The sequence below is a fragment of the Gymnoscopelus microlampas genome (genome assembly GCF_963454915.1).
Source record: "Gymnoscopelus microlampas genome assembly, chromosome: 16".
NCBI lineage: Eukaryota > Metazoa > Chordata > Actinopteri > Myctophiformes > Myctophidae > Gymnoscopelus > Gymnoscopelus microlampas.
Genome location: NC_139953.1, coordinates 50,098,019 through 50,125,427, shown reverse-complemented (window position 1 = coordinate 50,125,427; position 27,409 = coordinate 50,098,019). Strand labels below are relative to the sequence as shown.

Below are 27,409 nucleotides of genomic sequence, written 5' to 3'. Positions count from 1 at the left end.
AAATACATGTCCATATATTCCAGATCAGGGGTCCGGGACCCCTAGGGGGTCCTCCGAGGTACTACAGGGGGTCCACTAAATCATTGTGTGATAGGAACTTAGTTTTTTTTACGTTTGAACTTGAACCCTAGCGTCCCTATTCTAAAGGACAACTTTAGCCGAAAATAGCCGATCTACAAGCTCACAACGCCATGATGGCAAATACGTGTTGCTTTCTATTCGTTAACAGTTGTGCTAGTCAGTAGAATACTTTTTCTTTTCATGTTCTAACCCTTCTCTCAAGTACACCCCCTCTAGTATCTCTGCGTACCCCTAGGGCCTAGGGGTACATGTACCCCTACAAATACCTGGGGGTTCACATTTGGGAGGACTTAAAGTGGACCATCAATGTCTCCAACATCCTGAAAAAGGCCCACCAGCGCCTTTACTTTCTCAGAAGGCTGAGACAGGCCGGTCTCAGCTCCTAAGTGCTGGAGGCTTTCTACAGGTGCGTGGTGGAGAGCACCATCACTTTCTCCATCACCACCTGGTATGGGAACTGCTCCGCCGCAGATTAAAAAAAAGCTGCAGAGAGTGGTGAAAACCGCCCAGAGGATCACCAACAGCGACCTCCCGGCAGTTAAGGACATCTATGACAGCCGGTACAGGAGCAGCGCCGCCAGCGTCATGGGAGACCCCACTCACCAGCATCATGGGAGACCCCCACTCACCAGCATCATGGGAGACCCCCACTCACCAGCGTCATGGGAGACCCCACTCACCAGCGTCATGGGAGACCCCACTCACCAGCGTCATGGGAGACCCCACTCACCAGCGTCATGGGAGACCCCACTCACCAGCGTCATGGGAGACCCCACTCACCAGCGTCATGGGAGACCCCACTCACCAGCGTCATGGGAGACCCCACTCACCAGCATCATGGGAGACCCCACTCACCAGCATCATGGGAGACCCCACTCACCAGCATCATGGGAGACCCCACTCACCAGCATCATGGGAGACCCCACTCACCAGCATCATGGGAGACCCCACTCACCAGCATCATGGGAGACCCCACTCACCAGCATCATGGGAGACCCCACTCACCAGCATCATGGGAGACCCCACTCACCAGCATCATGGGAGACCCCACTCACCAGCATCATGGGAGACCCCACTCACCAGCATCATGGGAGACCCCACTCACCAGCATCATGGGAGACCCCACTCACCAGCATCATGGGAGACCCCACTCACCAGCATCATGGGAGACCCCCACTCACCAGCATCATGGGAGACCCCCACTCACCAGCATCATGGGAGACCCCCACTCACCAGCATCATGGGAGACCCCCACTCACCAGCATCATGGGAGACCCCACTCACCAGCATCATGGGAGACCCCCACTCACCAGCATCATGGGAGACCCCACTCACCAGCATCATGGGAGACCCCCACTCACCCGGCACATAAAGTGTTTGTCCCACTCCGCTCCGACAGGAGAAGCCAGATTCAGTCCATTAGAGCCAGGACCGAAAGATTCAGGCGCAGCTTTTATCCAGAGGCTGTTAGGCTGCTGAACTCTGAGCACTGAACTCTAAATCAGTGGTTCTCAAACTTTTTCATGGCAAGGACCCCCAAATTGACACTTATTACCCCACGGACCCCCATTTGAAAATATAAGCCAGGGACCCCAATAAGGGAAGGTTTTTACGGCTCTCTAGCAGTGCCGGCTGCAGACAGTAATAAGCAGGGGGGCATTAATTATTCTAGGGGGGGCACCTGTCTGTCCCTCACGCACGCGCGCGCAGTTATTGGATGGATATTTCGGTTATTGGATGGATATTTTACTTTTTTGGGGTGTTTTGTAACTCTATTTCGGTTAATTCGGTTCATTTACCTTGCCCCTATATGCACCAACAACAAATACAATTATAGCATTATAATGTCTTTAATGTAATGTCGGCATTGCATCTCCACAGGCACAGACTCCACAGCGGGAGAAAAAAAAGGCAGGCTATACTGCGCTGCGCTGCTTAAAAAAAATAAAAAAATTAAAAAATCTGGCCAATCTGAACTGGGGGGGCACAAAGTCTAATCTGGGGGGGCATTGCCCCCCAATGCCCCCCCATAGGGCCGACACTGCTCTCTAGCAGTGATTCTCAGCCATTTTAATTTCAAGGACCCCCAGTGTGACATGCATTAGGGCTACGGACCCCCATTTAATGGCATTTATACCTCTGGGACCCCAATTCATATTGTAAAACCAATGTTAATCTAACTCTGAGAGTGTACAAATGGAACCAAATGGACCCGTTAGGGTCCATTTGGTTCCATTTGTACACTCTCAGAGTTACAGACCCATAAGGGTCCATTTGGTTCCTATCCATCATTTAGCTGGGGACCCCCTGGAACCCCCTCAAGTACCCCTACACTTTGAGAACCAACGCTCTAAATGCACTTTATACTATATGCTGCACTGCACTTTTCTGGACGCTCTGCCTCTGAATTGCTGCTACTAGGGTTTTTATGTTTTTAATGCTGCTTTTTATTCACTGTAGGATTTTAATGACAACTAGTTTTATTTATGAAATGATAGTTTTTATTTTTACACACTGCTGGTCCTGAGTGTAAATGTCGTTTTCATGTGAAAGCATGTTAATGACAAAATAAAGAAACCTTGATCTAAGCCACTGTGAAAGATGACATGTGTGTCATCTTTCACAGGGCACAAGGCCAAAGAGAGACCGCCGTGACCCTAACCCTGATCATTACCTTATAAGGTATAATAATGTATCATTACCTTTAACACATTGACTGCCAGTCGCGTAGATCTACGCAAACTGTTTACAAATTGAAATCCCATGTTAAATCGAAAAAGTGCACTTTCCGGATTTTTTTTCTAGCCCTTCCGGTTCCGGGGGCCGACCGGAAACGAAATAAAACTGGTTCCGTTTTTTCCGATCGCATCCGTTTCCTGTCTAGGAATCAACTGCGATTTATCTCCTTTGTGGTTTTTCTCCTCGCATCGCCCTGTCTAACGTTCACCCCCGTAGATGCGTTTTTTTCTGCTCGTTGCACACAGATCCCCTGAGTGTGTAGAACCAAATGAACACGGATTTTAAACGGATTTAGCGGGGGCTATGGCGACATGAAGAAAACAAAAAACAACGATAAAACCTTGGCACTGGTGAGTACATTATGAGATTAACCTCTAGCGGTGGATGTGTTAACAGTAGGAGGTATAATAATGTATCATTACCTTTAACAGTAGGAGGTATAATAATGCATCATTACCTTTAACAGTAGGAGGTATAATAATGCATCATTACCTTTAACAGTAGGAGGTATAATAATGTATCATTACCTTTAACAGTAGGAGGTATAATATTGCATCATTACCTTTAACAGTAGGAGGTATAATAATGCATCATTACCTTTAACAGTAGGAGGTATAATAATGCATCATTACCTTTAACAGTAGGAGGTATAATAATGTATCATTACCTTTAACAGTAGGAGGTATAATATTGCATCATTACCTTTAACAGTAGGAGGTATAATAATGTATCATTACCTTTAACAGTAGGAGGTATAATAATGCATCATTACCTTTAACAGTAGGAGGTATAATAATGCATCATTACCTTTAACAGTAGGAGGTATAATAATGCATCATTACCTTTAACAGTAGGAGGTATAATAATGTATCATTACCTTTAACAGTAGGAGGTATAATAATGCATCATTACCTTTAACAGTAGGAGGTATAATAATGCATCATTACCTTTAACAGTAGGAGGTATAATAATGTATCATTACCTTTAACAGTAGGAGGTATAATATTGCATCATTACCTTTAACAGTAGGAGGTATAATAATGTATCATTACCTTTAACAGTAGGAGGTATAATAATGCATCATTACCTTTAACAGTAGGAGGTATAATATTGCATCATTACCTTTAACAGTAGGAGGTATAATAATGCATCATTACCTTTAACAGTAGGAGGTATAATAATGCATCATTACCTTTAACAGTAGGAGGTATAATAATGCATCATTACCTTTAACAGTAGGAGGTATAATAATGCATCATTACCTTTAACAGTAGGAGGTATAATAATGTATCATTACCTTTAACAGTAGGAGGTATAATAATGCATCATTACCTTTAACAGTAGGAGGTATAATAATGCATCATTACCTTTAACAGTAGGAGGTATAATAATGTATCATTACCTTTAACAGTGCAGGTCTCATTGGGAGGCAGAGCCAGCAGTCTGTCTCCAGTCTGGACGTAACCGGCTTCTATCTTCCCTGTTACACAGAACCCTGAGCCCTGGTCTGTGAGACATGAAGACAGGACCGTCCACATGTTAAGACATGAAGACAGGACCGTTCACACGTTAAGACATGAAGACAGGACCGTTCACATGTTAAGACATGAAGACAGGACCGTTCACACGTTAAGACATGAAGACAGGACCGTTCACATGTTAAGACATGAAGACAGGACCGTTCACATGTTAAGACAAGAAGACAGGACCGTTCACACGTTAAGACATGAAGACAGGACCGTTCACACGTTAAGACAAGAAGACAGGACCGTTCACACGTTAAGACATGAAGACAGGACCGTTCACACGTTAAGACAAGAAGACAGGACCGTTCACACGTTAAGACATGAAGACAGGACCGTTCACACGTTAAGACAAGAAGACAGGACCGTTCACACGTTAAGACATGAAGACAGGACCGTTCACATGTTAAGACATGAAGACAGGACCGTTCACACGTTAAGACATGAAGACAGGACCGTTCACATGTTAAGACATGAAGACAGGACCGTTCACATGTTAAGACATGAAGACAGGACCGTTCACACGTTAAGACAAGAAGACAGGACCGTTCACATGTTAAGACATGAAGACAGGACCGTTCACATGTTAAGACATGAAGACAGGACGTTCACATGTTAAGACAAGAAGACAGGACCGTTCACACGTTAAGACATGAAGACAGGACCGTTCACACGTTAAGACATGAAGACAGGACCGTTCACACGTTAAGACATGAAGACAGGACCGTTCACACGTTAAGACATGAAGACAGGACCGTTCACACGTTAAGACATGAAGACAGGACCGTTCACACGTTAAGACATGAAGACAGGACCGTTCACATGTTAAGACATGAAGACAGGACCGTTCACACGTTAAGACATGAAGACAGGACCGTTCACACGTTAAGACATGAAGACGGGACCGTTCACACGTTAAGACATGAAGACAGGACCGTTCACATGTTAAGACATGAAGACGGGACCGTTCACACGTTAAGACATGAAGACAGGACCGTTCACATGTTAAGACATGAAGACAGGACCGTTCACACGTTAAGACAAGAAGACAGGACCGTTCACACGTTAAGACATGAAGACAGGACCGTTCACATGTTAAGACATGAAGACAGGACCGTTCACATGTTAAGACATGAAGACGGGACCGTTCACACGTTAAGACATGAAGACAGGACCGTTCACATGTTAAGACATGAAGACAGGACCGTTCACATGTTAAGACATGAAGACAGGACCGTTCACATGTTAAGACATGAAGACAGGACCGTTCACATGTTAAGACATGAAGACAGGACCGTTCACATGTTAAGACATGAAGACAGGACCGTTCACATGTTAAGACACCGGCCAGATTGGAGGTGGAGTTGCAGCCATTTTTAACTCAAGCCTAATAATCAGCCCCAGACCCAGGCTGACTTACAAAACGTTTGAAAGTCTGGTTCTCACTCTTTCGCACCCAAGCTGGAAATCACTACAGCCTCTATTATTTGTTACAGTGTATCGCCCTCCTGGGGCCTACACTGAATTTCTATCTGAATTCTCAGAGTTTCTATCACGCCTAGTCCTAGACTCTGATAGAATCATTTTGGCTGCCGACATGAATGTCCACGTGGATGTAGTAACCGATAGCCTCAGTAAAGCGTTTATTACGCTAACTGAGTCTATCGGTTTCTCTCAGTGTGTAGATAAACCTACTCACAAGTTCAACCATACCCTCGACCTTGTTTTGGTCTATGGTATTGAAATTGAACATCTTATAGTCTTCCCATATAATGAGAACCTCTCCGACCACTATTTAATAACTTTTGATTTTACATTAATTGATTACTCACCATTGGACAAAAATGTATTTGGTAGAAATCTATCTGATAGTGCTGTGGGCAAATTTAAGGAAGCAATACCATCAGCCATCAACTCAGTATATTCCAACACAATTGAAGATCTCTATACTTATAGCCCCTCTCAGGTCGATCACCTTGTTGATAATGTCACAGGCTCCCTTCAGACAACGCTTGACTCTGTTGCTCCTTTAAGAAAGAGGGTAATAAAGCAACAGAGGCTAGCCCCATGGTAGAACTCTGGAACTAAAAATCTCAAGCGAACGTCACGTAAGCTTGAAAGGATATGGCGTTCAACCAAACAGAAAGAATCCTGTATAGCCTGGCAAAACAGCCTTAAAATATATAGGAAGGCTCTCTGCAATGCCAGAGCCACCTATTATTCTTCTCTAATAGAGGAAAACAAAAACAACCATAGGTTCCTTTTTGACACTCTAGCCAAATTGACAAAAAGTCATGACTCTACTGATCCGCGTATTCCTATATCCCTTAACAGCAATGATTTCATGAATTTTTTCAATGGTAAAATCAATACTATCCGAGATAGTATTGATAACCTACTACTCTCAGCCCCTACCGGACCGCCCTCCGACGTAATATCCCCAGAAGTGGCTGTACGACACAGTGTATATTTGGACAGTTTCTCCCCGGTCGAGCTCTCCGAATTCACTTTAATGATCACATCTTCCAAACCAACGACCTGTCTCTTGGATCCAGTCCCAACTAGATTGCTTAAAGAGGTCCTGACCCCGGTTGGTGCATCCCTACTCGATATAATCAATATGTCTCTGGTGACGGGCTACGTACCACAGTCCTTTAAGGTAGCTGTCATCAAACCCCTCCTCAAGAAGCCTACTCTCGACTCAGGCATTTTGGCTAACTATAGACCTATATCGAACCTCCCATTTCTCTCTAAAATCCTTGAGAAAGCAGTCGCCAAGAAGTTATGTGACTTTCTACATAACAACAAGCTATTTGAAGCTTTTCAGTCAGGATTCAGAGCACACCATAGCACTGAGACGGCATTGGTGAAGGTCACAAATGACCTCCTGATTGCATCCGATAATAACCTTCTCTCTGTACTGGTTCTGTTGGACCTCAGTGCTGCATTTGATACTATTGATCACCATATTTTGTTGCAGAGACTTGAGCATCTGGTTGGCATTAAGGGTGCTGCATTGAACTGGTTTGAGTCCTATCTGTCTGACAGATTTCAATTTGTAAACGTTAACGATACACCTTCACTACGCGAAAAGGTTAAATACGGAGTCCCACGAGGCTCTGTACTTGGACCAATACTATTTACTCTATATATGCTTCCTCTAGGTGAGATAATTAGGAAACACTCTATAAATTTCCATTGCTATGCAGATGATACACAATTATATCTATCAATGAAGCCAGATGAAACGGATCAACTGGCTAAACTTCAAGCATGTCTTATAGACATCAAGAGTTGGATGACCCGTAATTACCTACTCCTCAACTCGGACAAAACTGAAGTTATTGTACTTGGCCCTAAGCACCTCAGAGATAAATTAGCCGATGAGAATCTTACCCTAGATGGTATTAACTTGACCTCCAGGGCCACTGTAAAAAATCTGGGAGTCACGTTTGACCAAGACATGTCCTTTCAGTCCCACATAAAACAAATTTCAAGAAATGCCTTTTTTCACCTGCGTAATATTGCAAAAGTTAGGCACATTCTGTCCCAAAATGATGCAGAAAAACTTGTCCACGCATTTGTTACTTCTAGGCTGGACTATTGCAACGCCTTACTATCAGGCTGCCCAAATAAATCCCTAAATAGCCTGCAGCTTGTCCAGAATGCCGCTGCGCGCATACTGACAGGAACCAGAAGAAGAGATCATATCACTCCTTCATTGGCCTCTTTGCACTGGCTCCCGGTTAAATACAGAATCGAGTTTAAAGTTCTCCTCCTCACATACAAGGCTCTCAATGGACAGGCACCAATATATCTCAAAGAACTCATCGAGCCCCATAAACCAACCAGAACACCACTGCGCCCACAGTATGAAAAAATGCTTACGGCTCCAGGAAACCCCAAAAAAGTTAGAACAGGAGGCAGAGCATTTAAGTTTCAGGCACCTCAGCTGTGGAACCTTCTCCCAGTCTCAGTCCGCAAAGCAGACACACTCTGTATATTTAAGACTAGACTAAAAACCTTTCTCTATGATAAAGCCTATAGCCGAAGTGTATAGACTCAGTCACCCTATAGTTATCCTCTCTCCCCTCCCCACCCTCCCCCCCCTCTCTCCTCTCGTCCTCTCTCTTCTCGTTCTCCCTTTGGTTGTGTGGGTTTGTGTCCCAATGGTACAATCGTAATTAACCCTGTACGGATTCACGCTCTAGTAAGGCCTGCCACTAATTCTACAACCGGGGACCCGCTCCCCGGAGTTTCTTTTATTTCCCACGTCGCAGGTCCATGGACTGTCAATACGGACCCCCAGCTGCGGCTCAAGACTGTGACTGCGGACCGGGCCTCTCCATGGAGCACGACCGTGGATTTCTACTACACTACACTATACCACTATACTATATATACTGTATATTATCTTAATATTCTTATATTATACCATTATATACTACATACACATTATTGCTGTACTATATTATACTATCATATCATATATTACACTATTATATGTGCTACTATTGTTACTGTTACTACCTGCACTGTATCTCTCTCTCTCTGTCTCTGTCTCTGTCTGTCTCTCTCTCTCTCCCCCTCTCTCTCTCCTCTTTCCCCCGACACGGTCGAGGCAGAAGGCCGCCGCCCTAGAGCCTTGGGCCTGCCTGACGTTTCTTCCAGTTAAGAGGTAGTTTTTCGTTGCCACTGTCGCAAAAATTGCTTGTTCAGGATGGGATTGTCGGGTCTCTTCTCTACATGTAAAGTGTCTTGAGACAACTTGTTGTGATTTGACACTTTAATAAAATTGAATTGAATTGAATTGAAGACATGAAGACGGGACCGTTCACACGTTAAGACATGAAGACAGGACCGTTCACATGTTAAGACATGAAGACGGGACCGTTCACACGTTAAGACATGAAGACAGGACCGTTCACATGTTAAGACATGAAGACGGGACCGTTCACATGTTAAGACATGAAGACAGGACCGTTCACATGTTAAGACATGAAGACAGGACGTTCACATGTAGGTTACCAATACAAGAACGCTCGCCCCAAGACTCTGTAGCAGAGTGTCTCACCTCGCCTCAGCCTGATCACATAAAAGTCAATTATCTAGGGAATTCTCTTTAGTCCAGCGGATAAGATGTTGGCTTTCCATGAGGGAGACACAGGTTCGAATCCCGGGCCAAAATGTCTAAACCTAACCTTAACCTTAACCTCAGTAAAACTATGTCTAAATCTAACCTTATTCCTAACCTTAACCTCAGTAAAACTATGTCTAAACCTAACCTTATTCCTAACCTTAACCTCAGTAAAACTATGTCTAAACCTAACCTTATTCCTAAACTAAACCTCAGTAAAACTATGTCTAAACCTAACCTTATTCCTAACTTTAACCTCAGTAAAACTATGTCTAAATCTAACCTTATTCCTAACCTTAACCTCAGTAAAACTATGTCTAAACCTAACCTTATTCCTAAACTTAACCTCAGTAAAACTATGTCTAAACCTAACCTTATTCCTAACCTTAACCTCAGTAAAACTATGTCTAAACCTAACCTTATTCCTAACCTTAACCTCAGTAAAACTATGTCTAAACCTAACCTTATTCCTAACCTTAACCTCAGTAAAACTATGTCTAAACCTAACCTTATTCCTAACCTTAACCTCAGTAAAACTATGTCTAAACCTAACCTTATTCCTAACCTTAACCTCAGTAAAACTATGTCTAAGCCTAACCTTATTCCTAAACTTAACCTCAGTAAAACTATGTCTAAACCTAACCTTATTCCTAACCTTAACCTCAGTAAAACTATGTCTAAACCTAACCTTATTCCTAACCTTAACCTCAGTAAAACTATGTCTAAACCTAACCTTATTCCTAACCTTAACCTCAGTAAAACTATGTCTAAACCTAACCTTATTCCTAACCTTAACCTCAGTAAAACTATGTCTAAACCTAACCTTATTCCTAAACTTAACCTCAGTAAAACTATGTCTAAACCTAACCTTATTCCTAAACTAAACCTCAGTAAAACTATGTCTAAACCTAACCTTATTCCTAAACTAAACCTCAGTAAAACTATGTCTAAACCTAACCTTATTCCTAAACTAAACCTCAGTAAAACTATGTCTAAACCTAACCTTATTCCTAACCTTAACCTCAGTAAAACTATGTCTAAACCTAACCTTATTCCTAAACTTAACCTCAGTAAAACTATGTCTAAACCTAACCTTATTCCTAACCTTAACCTCAGTAAAACTATGTCTAAACCTAACCTTATTCCTAACCTTAACCTCAGTAAAACTATGTCTAAACCTAACCTTATTCCTAACCTTAACCTCAGTAAAACTATGTCTAAACCTAACCTTATTCCTAACCTTAACCTCAGTAAAACTATGTCTAAACCTAACCTTATTCCTAAACTTAACCTCAGTAAAACTATGTCTAAACCTAACCTTATTCCTAACCTTAACCTCAGTAAAACTATGTTTAAACCTAACCTTATTCCTAACCTTAACCTCAGTAAAACTATGTTTAAACCTAACCTTATTCCTAACCTTAACCTCAGTAAAACTATGTCTAAACCTAACCTTATTCCTAACCTTAACCTCAGTAAAACTATGTCTAAACCTAACCTTAACCTCAGTAAAACTGTCTAAACCTAACCTTATTCCTAACCTTAACCTCAGTAAAACTATGTCTAAACCTAACCTTATTCCTAACCTTAACCTCAGTAAAACTATGTCTAAACCTAACCTTATTCCTAACCTTAACCTCAGTAAAACTATGTCTAAACCTAACCTTATTCCTAAACTTAACCTCAGTAAAACTATGTCTAAACCTAACCTTATTCCTAACCTTAACCTCAGTAAAACAATTACAAGAATACAAGAACCGCTGGGGGCGAGCGGTTTGTGAAATGGGGGCATGATTGTACCTTTAACATACATGTAACAGGTAACATGTGCGTGTTGAGTTTGTATGACGGTACCTTTAACATACATGTAACAGGTAACATGTACGTGTGTGTTGAGTTTGTATGACGGTACCTTTAACATACATGTAACAGGTAACATGTACGTGTGTGTTGAGTTTGTATGACGGTACCTTTAACATACATGTAACAGGTAACATGTACGTGTGTGTTGAGTTTGTATGACGGTACCTTTAACATACATGTAACAGGTAACATGTGCGTGTGTGTTGAGTTTGTATGACGGTACCTTTAACATACATGTAACAGGTAACATGTGCGTGTGTGTTGAGTTTGTATGACGGTACCTTTAACATACATGTAACAGGTAACATGTGCGTGTGTGTTGAGTTTGTATGACGGTACCTTTAACATACATGTAACAGGTAACATGTGCGTGTGTGTTGAGTTTGTATGACGGTACCTTTAACATACATGTAACAGGTAACATGTGCGTGTGTGTTGAGTTTGTATGACGGTACCTTTGAACACGTCTGAGATGCACAGTCTGAAAGGCTTGTCTATACACCTCTGAGGAGGCTTGAAGGCATCTGTGGAGCCAAGAAGAAGTAGTTAGGGTTATCTGTTACTTATAGGGATACAAGCTCACCGAGTGCCCCGCTCCGAGTGTGTGCACATCTTTGAATATGTATATTTTAAAGAGAACATTTGTAACTCAAATCCTTGCTTCATGTGGGGTCCCTGGAACAAAACATTTTGAGATGGGGGTCCGCGGGCCAAATACATATCCTTTTGGGGGTCCTTGACATGGAAAGGTTTGAGAACCACTGATATTATCACATTTTGGGCGGGAACCCCTATTTGTAACTATACCTTTCAAGACGGGAACCCTTTTGGGGTTCCTGTTGCTATGCACAGTAGTATATAGCAACGTACATTATTATTTTTCTTTAACCCATTGAGACCTGAAGCCGATTCTACATGTCTCCTAAATCTCAACAGTTTTCTGAAAAACGTATGTTTCTATATCAGTGGTGCTCAATCTTTTTCATGTCAAGGACCCCTAAAATTATATGTATTTGGCCGTGGACCCCCATCAAAATATGTTGTTCCAGGGACCCCCCCAGAAGCAAAGATTTGAGTTAAAAATGTTCGCTTTAAAAAAATATATATTCAAAGATTTGCACACATTTTCACGAACTTTCAAAAATAGCAGATCTACAAGCTCGTAGCGCGGCACTCGGTGCCGCGCTATGAGCTTGTATATCTGCTATTTTTGAATAGCCCAAAGTGTAAAATAATGCTTTTTAGCTCAAATCTAAAAATGACACAGTTCCAGGTCTTAATGGGTTAAATACATCTTTGAAGTTTTTCAGAAAACTTAGGTCAGGATTTAGAAGGCATTTATCCAGGCACTCAGGTTTAAATGGGTTATTATAGCAACATAGCACAAGTTGTTTTTAACTTAGGATTTAGAAGACATTTGTAGAATCCCCCAGAATTAAAGATTTGAGTTAAAAAATGCTCACTTTGAAAATATATATATATTCAAAGATTTGCACAAATGTTGCACAAAATGATTTTTCAAAAAATAGCAGATCTACAAGCTCATATAGCGCAACACTCGGTGCTGCGCTTTTTTTAGCCGACTACAGTAAATCAACTGTAGATTTAATCGACTAAATTCTTATAAATATCTAGTCCAACTAAAACTAGACCAGGGGTGATGCAACTCTGATGATGCAGAGGGCCACTATATATTTACACACTCACTCCAGAGGAACACGTTACATATACTGTCGGGCCATTCTGTGTCACACAAAAGTAACAAAAATAGCAGATCTACAAGCTCAAAACGTGTCGCAGAGCGACGCGTTTTGAGCTTGTTGATCTGCTATTTTGGCTACTTTTTTTTTTGTTGCAATTTTTGAATTGTAATCCTGAAAAGTAACATTTGTATTTCATTTCAAATGCATTTAGTTATACTTATGTTAACTTTCTGAACTTAAATACAAATACATTGGACATAAAAAAGACAATATAATGTTAATACTAGTCATTAAGCTACTAATATAGACTGAAGTCATTAAAGCGGGTCATGTTTGCATGTTTAGAATCATAACAGCTGAAATCAATAATATATCACTATTCTGATATTAACCTGTGGACCGCATTAACTCATTCTGCGCCACAATCCGTCAAATCCGTCATAAAAAATAAAATAAAAAAATAAAAAAGAAATTCAAAATAAAAGTTTTATTTTTTTTTGCTGCTCCATCCACTCCTTGTTTAACCTATAACTTAAAAAGGCTGTATCTCGCTTCCTAAGCACTTTTTTTTTTACAATGAATTTTGGCTGTGGCACTCAGAGCCAAAATTCCATAAATAAGCTTGGCACTGAATGAGTTAAGTGAAGGTGGGGGCCGCATGTGGCCCCCGGGCCAACAGTTGCCCATGTATGAACTAGACTAAAACACTTCAGATGGACTACAATGTGAATGTAACTGAATGGAACTGTATTCAAAATAACTGACGCATAAAACTATGTTCAACATTTGCTGCAGAAAAAAAAAAAATCAACCGGTGGGTGCAGTACCTATCTGTTCCAGCAGGCAGCGCCCCGTGTACCAGGAGGTGAGCTCTGGAGCGCTGCTCCTGGTGATCAGGTTCTCTCCTGACAGCCCGCTGGTGGGGATGTAGAACACATCTGACTCCTACACACACACACACACACACACACACACACACACACACACACACACACACACACACACATAGCTGTTCATCGTATATGTTGATGACTACTCTGACACTCTCTGTGTCTCAGTCAGAGGAGGGCTGTGGACAGTTCAGAAACCTGCCTAACAGTGACATCACCGATGGGGAATCCAAGCTGATAGAAACGGCAGGCTTTCTATTCCTGGAACGTTACCCCCCCATCTCAAAATATGTTGTTCCAGGGACCCCCCAGAAGCAAAGATTTGAGTCAAAAATGTTCGCTTTAAAATAATATAAATACATTAATTTGCACACATCTTCTTGATGTTTCAAAAATAGCAAATCTAAAAGCTCGTAGCTTGTAGATCTGCTATTTTTGAATAGCCAAAGTGTAAAATAATGCTTTTTAGCTCAAATCAAAAAGTGACACAGCGTTCCAGGTCTTAATGGGTTAAGTTTAGGGGTTGAGGGAGTTCCCCTAGTGTACACTTAATTGTGCGGCGATGTCACACACACAGCTGAGTGTGAGCTTGTAGATCTGCTATTTTTCCAGCTTTAGGCATACCGATAAAAATGCAGATAAATATACGGCATTCATAAAATGCTGTCCTCACAGTAATACAAGCCTATGTGTGTGTTTTCGGGAATATTGCTCCTTCCTCCTTAAAAATATAATAAGAATAAGTTGATTTATAGCAACTTATAAAAACACTATATATTTTTTATTGGATCTGAACTTCATACATAGTTTTTTGTGTTGTCCCTGTCAAATAAACATTTAAAAAAAGTTTAATAATATGAATATGAATAATGTTAGAATATATTTGATATCCGGGCAAATGTTTGTATTTACCAACATACCAAAAATATTGGTATAAGTTTTTACCAATATTCACATTTCATTTCTCTGAGACGTGTTAACAGCCCTAGTGTGTGTGTGGGTGTGGGTGTGTGTGTGTGTGTGTGTGTGTGTGTGTGTGTGTGTGTGTGTGTGTGTGTGTGTGTGTGTGTGTGTGTGTGTGTGTGTGTGTGTGTGTGTGTGTGTCAGGAATTCCGTTAGCCAGTATTTACCGGCCATTGACCGGTAAAATGTTTAATTGGCCGGTAATTATAAACACCACCGGCCACCGTTGCCGGTTGGGAAAATGCTGTTATTAGACTATTTTATCAGTTAAGCTTATTATTAATATTATTATTTGGATAAAGTAGTTGGCTACAACCATTACAATCATAATCATTTAAAGTTTATATCATGATCTGTGTGGTTTAATAATTCTGACAGCCTGCTCTGCTGCTGCTGTGTGCTGCAGTTATAGATTAGCCTATTCGTTGTACGATGGTGTCGCTTGTTGGAAATATCAGAGCTACAAGCTCACAGCACGTCTCAACGCGCCGCTTTGTGAGCTTGTATGTCTGCTATTTTTGATACGCCACAACACAGCTGAGAGACACAGCTGTGTCTCCTCCTAATCAGTGCTGAGTAGGGTGTTCGCTCGGGTGTTGATAAACAGAACCGAGGTTCCGAGGTGACAGAATCTGAACCAAGCCGAACCCAATTGTCGATAAAGGGACCCGAACACGTGTGGGTCGTGGATATTATGCAAGCACAGTCAGTGACTGTCTGTCTGCAATGGATACAGTGGTGAAAGCTGATGACACTGGTTGCAGCAGACAACTATAGAGGCAAGTAATCAACCTCACGCAACTTAAGGCCACATATATCATGACATATATAAATATAATTAACGTTAACAAAACAAAACCTACTTTTGCATATCAAGGTTGAATGAGAATCGATGTAAAGCCATAAATATATATTAATGTGTTTATACTGTGTGACGGTGTTGCTCAGGGTAAGGCTTTGGCGCAGTTTAACCGGAGGACTCGCCCCAAAACACCCTCGCCCCCATTGTTCAGGCGGACCAGCGGTTCTTGTATTCTTGTATTTGTTTTACTGAGGATAAGGTTAGAAATAGGTTTAGGATTAGGCATAGTTTTACTGAGGTTAAGATTAGGAATAAGGTTAGGTTTAGGCATAGTTTAATAATAATAATAATAATAATAATGGATTTTATTTATAACGCACTTTACATTTACAGGAAATCTCAAAGTGCTTACAGAAGGCAGTAGCATAAGATTTTACTGATATGTTTAGGAATATCAGGCGAATACCGACGGATTTTCCCCAGGGCGACTGTGTTTTGGGGCGAGCGGGCGTTTTGGGAATAGCTCAGCAGTTCACTCATGCCCACTTTATTCATTTCATTTTTGGCAAGTGATATCTCTGCATGATATAGACTATAGTAGATCATATCATTTAGTTATCTATAAAAACAGGAACAGAGCATCTGTGATAAAGTGGAAAGAAGCTCAGCTCTAACGTAACGAGGTGTAATGATCATTTAGGTGCATGTATGCAGTGCTAACACGCATGTGACGTTAATTATAATATATGGCCGATAAATGTATTCTTTGGCCGGTAAAATATAATCCTGTCGGCCATGGTGGCCGGCCCAAACAATGCCTAGCGGAAACCCTGGTGTGTGTGTGTGTGTGTGTGTGTGTGTGTGTGTGTGTGTGTGTGTGTGTGTGTGTGTGTGTGTGTGTGTGTGTGTCTGTGTCTGTGTGTGTGTGTGTGTGTGTGTGTGTGTGTGTACCTTGAAGCCTGCTTGCTTGAGGAAGTGGCCCAGTTTGGAGCTGATCTCCTGGAAGCGCTCCTGCTGCCAGCTCACCTGGTTTAGAAAGAAACACACACACACACACACACACACACAGTTATGTCCATTTGTTTTGGTTTCTTGAAAGCAGCAGATCTACAAGCTCACAACGTGTTGCAGCACGACACGCTGTGAGCTTGTAGATCAGCTATTCTCACACGCAACTACAGTAACAAAATAAATCATGTTAAACCGTTTGAGAGATGTACTAACTAGCATGAGCTTGTAGATCTGAGAACAGGATCCTTTGGAAGAGACACTTAACTAGAGTCTGTGTGTGTGTGTGTGTGTGTGTGTGTGTGTGTGTGTGTGTGTGTGTGTGTGTGTGTGTGTGTGTGTGTGTGTGTGTGTGTACACTGGTTCATTCATACAGGTTATCTGTGGTAAACAGCTCACAGACCCCATCCCTCTCCAAGTAGGTGTTAAGACTGGCTGTCCATGGAGCGCTGTTAATTTTGTGTTAGCACTTAACCAATGGTTGAAATGGCTCTGTATGTGTGCCCCCGCCATTATAATTTCCCCTAACCCTGTTCAGGGGTATGCAGACGATGTCCAGTTAGCCTCTCATCATGGGGCTGTAATAAAGAACATGCTCTCCAAAACCCATTCCTTTTTGGAATGGTCAGGATTAGAGGTAAAAGAATCCAAAGGTGCAGTTCTATATGAAAGACTGAGCGGAGGAAACCGCTGGTTCCATTCTAAAACAGATACACCAACTGATTTCACAATTTGCAATAAACCCCTTAAAGTCTATTCACGTCACCAGACTCACGTCACATATTTGGGCCACAAGTTTAATGTGGCAGGCGAGTGGGGCGATCAGGTGGAGGTAATCATTGCTGAGTACTCCAGCAGACTCGACTTAATCCACACATCGCCTCTGCCTCTAATCATGAAACTGGAGGCAGTCAGAATAATAGCATTGGCCAAGGTACAACATCTTTTCTCCAATGTACATGTTCCACGAAAATCACTACATGATTTGACTGACAAAACTGTGCACTTAGTGAGACAATGGACTGGTCTTAACACACACACAACACGTGACATTATATTTCACAGTAAACGTGAAGGTGGTTTGGGTGTTCCCCATTTTGAATGGACATATATTGCTAAGAGGCTCTCCCACTTGTTAAATATGCTGAACAATGATGACCAGTATGTGAGAGAGCTTGCACGTTCATCTCTATTCCTGGACCTAAAACGACGTAAGGTCCCCCTGGCATGTGGCTCGGATCCTAGCTTCCTAGGCTTCAGGAGGAAACCGAGAAAGCTAGACAGTCGCTCTCCCGGCTTCGGTGTGTGGTCAGACTGGCCGGACTTAAACGATCTGTGCTGTTGGGCTGATGTTACCTTGAAGTGGGTAAGGGTCTAACTCTGAGGCGATGGCTGTCTCGGAGGACTTTATATCTGACCCCAGTATCTCTGTCAGAGCATCTATGACTGTGTGTGGAACAGAACACCAACTCCCACTGACTAATGCCCGAGGTCGCCTCTTATGGGCACAGCAGCAAAGACAGCGGCAGCACTGGACTGAACTGAGGCTGCAAGGGAAGACTGCATGTCTCCTTGCTGTCCATTCTGTCTGTCTCTCTGAAGACTGCATGTCTCCCCGCTGCGGACCATTCTGTCTCGCACTCTGTGCTCAAAAATGTTGCTTTAGACGAATGCATTGTTGTCTTTACTCTGAAAGCGAGGTTGCAGGTTTTACCATCTAAACTAAACCTCTCCATCTGGTTTCCAGGCAACCATGCTCCTCACTGTATACATCATGGTAATGAACAAATAGCTGAAACCATGTCCCACATCTTAAATGGGTGCCATGTATACAGGGGACTCTACATAAGCAGGCATGACAGAATAGTGGATTTGATATCTAAAGATATTACTTCTATTTTCAGGTCCTCCATCATGCTATATAAGCATTCTACTGTGAAGCCGAGCATGTTTAACCTGTGTAATGATGATACTGTGTTCTCTAACATTATAACATGTTTAACCTGTGTAACGATGATTCTGTGTTCTCTAACATTATAACATGTTTAACCTGTGTAATGATGATTCTGTGTTCTCTAACATTACAACATGTTTAACCTGTGAAATGATGATTCTGTGTTCTCTAACATTATAACATGTTTAACCTGTGTAATGATGATTCTGTGTTCTCTAACATTATAACATGTTTAACCTGTGTAATGATGATTCTGTGTTCTCTAACATTATAACATGTTTAGCCTGTGTAATGATGATTCTGTGTTCTCTAACATTATAACATGTTTAACCTGTGTAATGATGATTCTGTGTTCTCTAACATTATAACATGTTTAACCTGTGTAATGATGATTCTGTGTTCTCTAACATTATAACATGTTTAGCCTGTGTAATGATGATTCTGTGTTCTCTAACATTATAACATGTTTAACCTGTGTAATGATGATTCTGTGTTCTCTAACATTATAACATGTTTAACCTGTGTAATGATGATTCTGTGTTCTCTAACATTATAACATGTTTAGCCTGTGTAATGATGATTCTGTGTTCTCTAACATTATAACATGTTTAACCTGTGTAATGATGATTCTGTGTTCTCTAACATTATAACATGTTTAACCTGTGTAATGATGATTCTGTGTTCTCTAACATTATAACATGTTTAACCTGTGTAATGATGATTCTGTGTTCTCTAACATGTCAGCTAACACCCTGATGTCATTGTTGTTAATGAAAACCATAGGGAGGTGTTCATTCTGGAGGTCGGCTGTACTTTTGATTACAGCTTAGAGGAAGCCTTCCTAACCAAAGTGCTAAAATATCAACAGCTAGAGCAGACCATCTCTCAACTAGGCTACAGATGTAAACTTTTGTTTTTTTTATCTTTGGTAGTCTAGGACACGTGCACAAGTTGGTTGTGAGGGGCCTTCAAATGGCCGGCCTCTCCAAAAGGAGGGCTAAACAATTAGCAAGGTACTGCTCAATATCAGCTATCATAGAGAAGCCGCTCAATTTGGAGGAGGCGTTGCTTCCTTTACCCATGATTGTTGTCCGCTGTGTTTGACAAGTATACCATCTTTTGTTTCGTATGTAACATTGCTCTGCCTTACATGCACTTTGTAACTAACTGTTTTCCCTTCATCTGACTGCAATGGCAGTGTTTATGTCCTTTGTACATCCTGTACTTCTTATCATGTGGACAAAAATAAATATGTCAACTGTGTGTGTGTGTGTGTGTGTGTGTGTGTGTGTGTGTGTGTGTGTGTGTGTGTGTGTGTGTGTGTGTGTGTGTGTGTGTGTGTGTGTGTGTGTGTGTTTTCTCTTGTGCTTTCTCCGCACAAGAAAAATGTTTTGCTGCTGCCTCATTAAGTATAAATACTTCATTGTGTGCTTGTGCTGTGCACTGAAAAACTGCAAGCTTGTAAATCAGCTGTTTTGTCTGTCTGTCTGCGTGCGCGTATGTCTGTCTGTCTGTCTGTCTGTCTGCGTGTCTGTCTGCGTGCGTGTCTGTCTGTCTGTCTGTCTGTCTGTCTGTCTGTCTGTCTGTCTGTCTGTCTGTCTGTCTGTCTGTCTGTCTGTCTGTCTCTGTGTGTGTGTGTGTGTGTGTGTGTGTGTGTGTGTGTGTGTGTGTGTGTGTGTGTGTGTGTGTGTGTGTGTGTGTGTGTGTGTGTGCGCGTGTCTGTGCGCATGTACCTGGTCCATCTTGTTGACGGCCACAGCCAGCTGTGTGACTCCCAGAGAGCGGACCAGCAGACCGTGTTCTCTGGTCTGACCTCCGGCCTCGAACCCGGCCTCAAACTCTCCTCTGCTGGCGTCCACCACCAATACCGCTACGTCAGCCTGGAGGGACAATAACACAGTGTTACTGATACATCTACTGATACATCTGTCTATAGGGACAATAACACAGTGTTACTGATACATCTGTCTATAGGGACAATAACACAGTGTTACTGATACATCTGTCTATAGGGACAATAACACAGTGTTACTGATACATCTGTCTGGAGGGACAACAACACAGTGTTACTGATACATCTGTCTATAGGGACAATAACACAGTGTTACTGATACATCTGTCTATAGGGACAATAACACAGTGTTACTGATACATCTGTCTATAGGGACAACAACACAGTGTTACTGATACATCTGTCTATAGGGACAATAACACAGTGTTACTGATACATCTGTCTATAGGGACAATAACACAGTGTTACTGATACATCTGTCTATAGGGACAATAACACAGTGTTACTGATACATCTGTCTATAGGGACAATAACACAATGTTACTGATACATCTGTCTATAGGGACAATAACACAGTGTTACTGATACATCTGTCTGGAGGGACAACAACACAGTGTTACTGATACATCTGTCTATAGGGACAATAACACAGTGTTACTGATACATCTGTCTATAGGGACAATAACACAGTGTTACTGATACATCTGTCTATAGGGACAATAACACAGTGTTACTGATACATCTGTCTGGAGGGACAATAACACAGTGTTACTGATACATCTGTCTATAGGGACAATAACACAGTGTTACTGATACATCTGTCTGGAGGGACAATAACACAGTGTTACTGATACATCTGTCTGGAGGGACAATAACACAGTGTTACTGATACATCTGTCTGGAGGGACAATAACACAGTGTTACTGATACATCTGTCTGGAGGGACAATAACACAGTGTTACTGATACATCTGTCTGGAGGGACAATAACACAGTGTTACTGATACATCTGTCTGGAGGGACAATAACACAGTGTTACTGATACATCTGTCTATAGGGACAATAACACAGTGTTACTGATACATCTGTCTGGAGGGACAACAACACAGTGTTACTGATACATCTGTCTATAGGGACAATAACACAGTGTTACTGATACATCTGTCTATAGGGACAACAACACAGTGTTACTGATACATCTGTCTATAGGGACAATAACACAGTGTTACTGATACATCTGTCTATAGGGACAATAACACAGTGTTACTGATACATCTGTCTATAGGGACAATAACACAGTGTTACTGATACATCTGTCTATAGGGACAATAACACAATGTTACTGATACATCTGTCTATAGGGACAATAACACAGTGTTACTGATACATCTGTCTGGAGGGACAACAACACAGTGTTACTGATACATCTGTCTATAGGGACAATAACACAGTGTTACTGATACATCTGTCTATAGGGACAATAACACAGTGTTACTGATACATCTGTCTATAGGGACAATAACACAGTGTTACTGATACATCTGTCTGGAGGGACAATAACACAGTGTTACTGATACATCTGTCTATAGGGACAATAACACAGTGTTACTGATACATCTGTCTATAGGGACAATAACACAGTGTTACTGATACATCTGTCTATAGGGACAATAACACAGTGTTACTGATACATCTGTCTATAGGGACAACAACACAGTGTTACTGATACATCTGTCTGGAGGGACAATAACACAGTGTTACTGATACATCTGTCTATAGGGACAATAACACAGTGTTACTGATACATCTGTCTATAGGGACAATAACACAGTGTTACTGATACATCTGTCTATAGGGACAATAACACAGTGTTACTGATACGTCTGTCTGGAGGGACAATAACACAGTGTTACTGATACATCTGTCTATAGGGACAATAACACAGTGTTACTGATACATCTGTCTATAGGGACAATAACACAGTGTTACTGATACATCTGTCTATAGGGACAATAACACAGTGTTACTGATACATCTGTCTATAGGGACAATAACACAGTGTTACTGATACATCTGTCTATAGGGACAATAACACAGTGTTACTGATACATCTGTCTATAGGGACAATAACACAGTGTTACTGATACATCTGTCTATAGGGACAATAACACAGTGTTACTGATACATCTGTCTGGAGGGACAATAACACAGTGTTACTGATACATCTGTCTATAGGGACAATAACACAGTGTTACTGATACATCTGTCTGGAGGGACAATAACACAGTGTTACTGATACATCTGTCTATAGGGACAATAACACAGTGTTACTGGCCCGACAAATAAAACAACTTTAAAGTTTACACCTGTGAGATGGTCTACTGTGTCCAGCTGTTGATATTTTAGCACGGTGGTCACTTAGACCAGTGGTTCTCAAACTTTTTCATGTCAAGGACCCCCAAATTGACACTTATTAGCCCGCGGACCCCCATTTGAAAAGATATGCCAGGGACCCCCATAAGAGGAGATTTTTACGGCTCTAGCAGTGATTCTCAACCATTTTAACTTCAAAGGACCCCCCAGTTTGACATGCAATAGGCTACGGACCCCCATTTAATGGCATTTCTATCTCATGGGACCCCAATTCATGTTGTAAAATCAATGTTAATTTAACTCTGAGAGTGTCAGACCCTCTCTCAGACACTCTCAGAGTTACTCTCAGAGTTACAGACCCATATGGGTCCATTTGGTTCCTATCCATCATCTAGCTGGGGACCCCCTGGAACCCCCTCAAGTACCCCTGGGGGTCCCCGGACCCCACTTTGAGAACCAATGACTTAGAAAGGCTTCCTCTAAAGCTGTAATCTAAAGTAGAAGCATCACCTCCCTACTAAATGGTAAACGGTGCATTTATATAGCGCCTTTATCCAAAGTGCTTTACATAGATTGTGCATTACATTCACACGCACGCGCGCGCACACACACACACACACACACACACACACACACACACACACAGATGGAGGAGGAAACCATGCAAGGCACCAACCTGCTCATCGGGAGCATTTAGGGGTTCAGTGTCTTGCTCAACCCTTTAAGACCTGAAGACGATTCTACAAATGTCTTCTAAATCCTAACAGTTTTCTGAAAAACCTATGTTTCTATATCAGTGGTTCTCAAACTTTTTCATGTCAAGGACCCCCAAAATGATATGTATTTGGCCACGGACCCCCCATCTCAAAATATTTGGTTTGTTTGCGTTCGTTTATGAGCTAAAAGAGTGAGTTTGAGAGCTGTTTCAGCATACAATGTAAGTCAATGAGGAGCATATTTTTGAATCATCAATTTCTAATCACTGGAGTAATTATTTTGTATTTCTTGTCCACCTTTGGAGTTACATCATGGCAAGGTAACTACACAACCCAAACCTCTACCACAGTGGTCTTGCCCTTTAATATGCAAAACCTACAGCTTGTGTTTAGTTTTGTTAATGTTACACATGAATGATGGCGCAAGGGAGGTCGATTACTTGCCTTAGTTGCCTGCAATGTGTATGTGTGTCACCAACTTTAGCCACTAACACTTTATACATTGCAGATAGACAGTCACTGTGCTGCTTGTATAATATCCACGACCCATACGAGTTCTGGTTTTGACGGGTTTTATTATCGTCAAGTGGGTCCGGCTTGGTTCATATTCTATCATTTCGGGACCCCGGTTCTGTGTATCATAACACCTGAGCGAACCACCTGTACACAGCTCTGATTAGGAGCAGATGCAGATGTGTAAAGCTTCATTTGTGCTTCGCCGTATGGCGGTGCTGTTGCGTATCGAAAATATCAGACATACAAGCTCACAACACGTCGCATGCGCCACGTTGTGAACTTGTAGATCTGGTATTTTCAACGCGCAACACCATGGTATGAAGAATAGGCTGGTCTATGGGATAACTGCAGAGCTGTGAGACACACAGTCTGCAATCAACCCACACTGACATCGTCAGATCATGATACAAACTTTAAATAAATATGATGCGTTTTGATGGTAGTTTTATCCAAATATTAATATTAATAATAGGCTTCAACTGCATCTGTTGTGTTTTTTTGCATGTGAGAGTGGTGTTGATGGCAGGTTGAGCCATAGATTTATATATGGGTTCGCGGGGCGGGTTGAGGCGGGTTGGGTTCCGTCGCGGGGCGGGTCAAAAAAACCCGACCCGCGCATCACTAGTGTACGTCTAATGTCTGTCACTGTGTAGTGTGTAGTGTGTAGTGTGTAGTGTGTAGTGTGTAGTGTAGTGTGTAGTGTGTAGTGTGTAGTGTGTAGTGTGTACGTCTCATGTCGTATCCTCTGCTGACTCACTACAGAAAACCCTGAGAGTCACAGAGCGGACGTGACAAGACTAAACGTGATCACATGAAAACACAGATATAGTTCACACACACACACACACACACACACACACACACACACACCAGGTGCAGTATGTGTCACTAGAGGAGATGGTGATGATGCAACATGCTGTCAAACGTTACTATGGATCTGTGATCTGAATCAGAACCAGACTTTATTTATTCTGTTAAACGTGACGACAAAGTGAAAGAACAGTCATCTGGTGACACCAAGTCACCTCAGTGGTGGCACCCGACTGGCACGCACACAACCACACACACACACACACACACACACACACACACACACACACACACACACACACACACACACACACACACACACACACAGTAGAAAAAAGTACTCACATTTTTACCAAACTAAAAGTATCAATACTGCAATATAGAAATGTACTTGATTAAAAGTAATTAAGTATTGGCATCAAAATGTAATTAAAATTACCAAAAGTAAAAGTAGTCATTGTGCAGAATGCCTCATTTCAAGTTTTCAAATGTATGAAAATATTTAGAATAGCAGATCTACAAGCTCACAATCGGCTATTTTCGAATGGCCGATGAAATGGTCAATGTGTGTTTTGTAATAATAATCAAAATCTACAAAGTAACTAAAGTTTTCAAATAATTGCAGTGGAGTAAAAAGTACAATATTTTTCTCAGAGATGTAGTGGAGTAGAAGTAAAAGTATTGGTATTGAGTAAATATACTTAGTTACTTAATACCACTGACGCACGCATGCACGCACGCACACACACACACACACACACACACACACACACACACACACACAGAGACACACCCACGTCTGCACAGCCACCCACCCACACCCACCCTGTAGTGCCCCCACCCTAAAAACCACAGCAGACCCAGTAGAGGGTGTGGTTCAGGAAACCTGCTCTAAACACCCAGAGATAAGTTACGTAGCTACAACTCCTTCTCCTTCTTTCTTTCTATCTGATCTCTCCATCATAAAGTATTAACCCTTTCACTAATGTCATTTACATCTCATAATGCATCATTATTCATTAAATATTCATATTTTTAACTACTTAAAGCAGTGTTTTTCAACCTTTTTCGTGTCAAGGACCCCCAAGTTGACACATATTAGCCCACGGACCCCCGTTTGAAAAGATGTGCCAGGGACTCAACCATTTTGATTTCTTGGGGGTCCCAATCTACACTGTATCCCCATCATTAGTGTTCATGTAACTCTGAGAGTGTACAAATGGAACCAAATGGACCCGTTAGGGTCCATTTGGTTCCATTTGTGCACTCTCAGAGTTACAGACCTGTAAGGGTCCATTTGGTTCCTAATTATTAATTTGGCTGGGGACCCTATGGAACCCCCTCAAGGACCCCTGGGGGTCCCCGGACCACACTTTGAGAACCAACGCCTTAGAATACGGGATGCTGGGGGTTCAAGAGGTTAAATTGACGTCCACTCAGCTAACTGGAACTAGATGTGTAAAACACTGGGAATGAAATGATGACTTTATTGTTTTTGGTCACTAAGTACATCAAAACGTTCGCTGTTCATCATAATTAGTAAAGTTTTGTAAATGTAACTTTCAAGTGAAGTTTATGAGGGGAAACTTTAAGGGCTGTTGGACCAACGTGGTGCGTCTCAGCGTGACCAGTCACACACACACACACGCACACACACACACACACACACACACACACACACACAGGGTGGTATGGCAGCGACTATAGGTTCTTAACACATGGAGTGCCAAAACCGTATATATACTGTTTTTGAAAAAAAAAAAAAAAAAAAATCCCAATTATTATTTTTTTTTCCCTCCATAGCAACAGGAGATATCATTTTTCGAAGATTAAGACTCCCATCCACTTCCTGGTTAACTTATGACTTCAAAAGCCTGTATCTCGGCTCCTGTGTGCTTTTTCTTTTACAATGTATTTTTGACTATTTTCAACTGGCTGCAACTATGGAACGGATTTCCGAATGTTTTTAATTTTTTTCCCCCGATTGTACGAGACCTCTATATAATGAATGGATGCTTTTTTTTTTACATGGATTTGCTCGTCGTGGATTCTAGAGCTTTAAACAGTAAAGCGCAGTCAATGGGGAGAATGCTGGCACCCAACGTAAGTTGTTATGAAAAAATGCTGGCACCCCATGTGTTAACTGTGTGTGCAGTGCATGATGCACTCCAACTTTATGCTGTTGATCATGCGTGATATGATGAAAGCATTTGTTTTTGTATTTGGTAGTTTAGGATATAAAACATAAAAATAAATATTAAAATGAAAATTTTAAAGTTAAATATATATATATATTTAAACTACACTCGAATGGCAATTTTAGCATTCCAATGTTGTACATTTTTTTCACATTCAAATTATTTTCGAATAGCGAAATTCCTTCTGACAGCCCTAGTAGTGTGTGTAAATTAAAAAAAGTGTCATAATGTGCTTAATGTCCTCAAAGCCACGCATCCAACAAGCTTTAAACTGAGCAGATTGGACCGTCTGTTCCAGATATAAAGGCCAAAACATCTGGAAAACCGATGTTTAGAGTTTCG

The 27,409-nt window shown here is 41.6% G+C and overlaps 1 protein-coding gene across 1 annotated transcript in view; it reads right to left on the bottom strand.

Annotated features, from left to right (window-relative positions):
- Positions 1 to 27,409, bottom strand: part of hbs1l (HBS1-like translational GTPase) — a 100,461-nt gene that overhangs the window by 12,331 nt on the left and 60,721 nt on the right. The window contains exons 9-13 of the mRNA XM_084082636.1: positions 20,397 to 20,543; positions 16,653 to 16,727; positions 13,874 to 13,991; positions 11,799 to 11,867; positions 4,223 to 4,327 (exon numbers count right to left, since the gene is read on the bottom strand). Coding sequence (XP_083938762.1) covers positions 4,223 to 4,327; positions 11,799 to 11,867; positions 13,874 to 13,991; positions 16,653 to 16,727; positions 20,397 to 20,543 — 514 coding nt within the window. The remainder of the gene's footprint in view (positions 1 to 4,222; positions 4,328 to 11,798; positions 11,868 to 13,873; positions 13,992 to 16,652; positions 16,728 to 20,396; positions 20,544 to 27,409) is intronic.